At 66.1% G+C, this 2,343-nt stretch overlaps 1 protein-coding gene across 1 annotated transcript; it reads right to left on the bottom strand.

The window, feature by feature from the left end:
* Positions 1 to 460: 460 nt before the first annotated feature.
* CLDN3 (claudin 3) lies at positions 461 to 2,114 on the bottom strand. The gene has a single exon (XM_079945194.1). The coding sequence runs from the start codon at positions 1,486 to 1,488 to the stop codon at positions 826 to 828; it is 663 nt and encodes a 220-aa protein (XP_079801320.1). The 5' UTR covers positions 1,489 to 2,114; the 3' UTR covers positions 461 to 825.
* Positions 2,115 to 2,343: the final 229 nt, after the last annotated feature.

Genomic DNA, 2,343 nt, shown 5'->3' with positions numbered 1-2,343 from the left:
GCTTCCTTTGGTGGTGTGTTTTACCAAAACAATAGATCTTTTTGTTCTCCTTTCCCAAATATGAAATCATAGCATTGAATGTGCTCTTTCACACACCACAGGGGAGATTCAGGTGTGCGGGAGTGCTGTGGAGGGCGGGTGCTCCAGGCACAAGCCCTGGGGAAGGGGGTCCCTGAAATCCTCCTCCCACCTCCCCCATGCCCGGAAGCGCTCATGCCCGCCCCTCCAGATTGGGGCTTCATCGTCTGAATCCCCAGTGAACAGGCCAAAAGACCAACTAGCTAGTGAGCACCCAGCTCGGTTTACAACCCCACTTTCTCGGCTACCGAAACTCGGTCCCTCTCTAAGCTTCATCCCGGGCAGTGGGAGAGCAGAATCCAGCCAAGGCCAGCCCTTGCGGGGAGAGCTCTGCAGGGAGGTGGAGGCCTGTCCGCGCTCGGGACAAGGAGGCACAGGCAACTGCAAAACGAAAGGCTTTTATTGAAAAATATCAAGTGGCCCTTTTCAAGACTGCGGGTCCCTGCTCAACGAAGGCTGTCAGGCCGCAGCCCGACGGGGCGAACAAGTAGCGCTTGTTTTGTAGCTCCGCGCTCCAGAGGGGCAAGGTTTCATGGTCCGTGCTGGCTGGCCCCTGGACTCCGCAATCCCGCTCCCCGGCCCGAGGAGGGGTGGCGGCTGGGGAAGGGGGTGCCGGGAGGTCCCCTCCCAGTCCAGCGAGAGAGTTGCCTGGCATCTGGGTGGGCTGGTCTCCGATGCAAGGCCGCACGCAGGACTGGTGGGCGCGCCATCTCGTGGGAGTGGTAGAGGCTTCCCGCGGCTGCTCCCTCAGACGTAGTCCTTGCGGTCGTAGGCTGTGCCGGTGCCGGTGCCTGGGCCGTTGGAGCGCGGCGCCGAGTAGAGGATCTTGGCGGGCGTGTATTTCTTCTCGCGCGGCGGGCACGAGCAGCAGAGTAGCGCTCCCCCCAGCAGCTGCAGCGCCGCGGCCGCCCAGCCCACGTACAGGGCGGAGCCCATCTCGCGCTTCTGTGCATCTGGCACCAACGGGTTGTAGAATTCCCGGATGATGGTGTTGGCCGACCAGGACACCGGCACGAGGGTGAGCAAGGCGGCCATCAGGAAGAGCACGCCCGCCACGATGGTGATCTTGGCCTTGGCCGTTTCGTCCTGCACACAGTTTGTGCACTGGGCACCCACGAGCGCCACAAGGAGCCCGAAGGCGGCCAGCAGGATGGCGATGACGATGAGGGCGCGGGCCGCCTGTAGGTCCTGCGGCAGCGCCAGCAGCGAGTCGTACACCTTGCATTGCATCTGGCCCGTGCTCTGCACCACGCAGTTCATCCACAGGCCCTCCCAGGTGATCTGCGCCGTGATGATGCTGCTGCCGATGAAGGCCGTCACGCGCCACATGGGCAGCGCGCAGCACACGATGGTGCTCAGCCAGCCCATGACGGCCAGCGAGGTGCCCGCGATCTCCAGGCCCATGGACATGGCTGCCGCTCCAAGGCCGTCACTGGCGGGCGGCTCCGGGTGCGGGACGACGAGGGGCCGGGGCCGCTGGGGCCTGGGTGGGAGCGGCGGTGCGCCGACGGACTGACGCCCGAATTGATGGACCGACGGAAAGACACACGGATGGCGCGCGCCCTAAAGGGTCCGCTCTGCCCGTTCGCGCAGCGGCTGCGCCTGCACCTGCCTGTGGCTTTGTAGGCGGGCGGCAGCGACTGGGCTGGCCCTGGGCTGGGGCAGGTTAGTCTTCGATCCAGGCCCAGCGCTCCGGCGGGGGAGGGAGGGGCGGAGCCGCCCTCTCCCGGGCCTGGGGACAGTGACGTGGCCCCTCTTCCCACCTTCACTAAGCGCCCTGGGAGGAAGGACTTGGCCAGGAGTGGCTCACGGCGCGGGGAGGGGGGGGTGCCAAGAGAGGGCGGGGCCGAGACCTGCGCCCCCGCCCCTCGCTCCTGGTTCCCCACTGCTCGGAAACGAATTCTACGGGGTGTGGGGTGAAAAGCACAAAGTGCTGGACACTCCTCCTCCCACCTCCCGCATTTTCAGCGCCGTTGGCACGGAAGGCGTGGGGAAGCGGGCGCTGCCAGCTGCCAGGGATCCGCGGGGACAGGGAGGGCCCACTGTGGGCGTGGCCGCGGCTGTTTTCCCAGAGTGGGCCGCTGCCCCGGGAGCTGCGCACCTGCTCCTCGGTCCGTCTGGCCTCTGAGGCAGCGCTCCCAGCGCAGGATCCCGGTCTGATCCAGGCCCATGGCGTTGCCAGCCCTGGACGTCTGGACTCGGCGGAAGCCAGGGACCACCCGCAAAGGCGCCCAGAAGACACCCCTGAGCCAGTGCTGAACTCAG

The sequence above is a fragment of the Stenella coeruleoalba genome (genome assembly GCF_951394435.1).
Source record: "Stenella coeruleoalba genome assembly, chromosome: 15".
Taxonomy (NCBI): domain Eukaryota; kingdom Metazoa; phylum Chordata; class Mammalia; order Artiodactyla; family Delphinidae; genus Stenella; species Stenella coeruleoalba.
The sequence above is the reverse complement of the archived record's forward strand: the minus strand, read 5'-3'. Positions and strand labels throughout refer to the sequence as shown.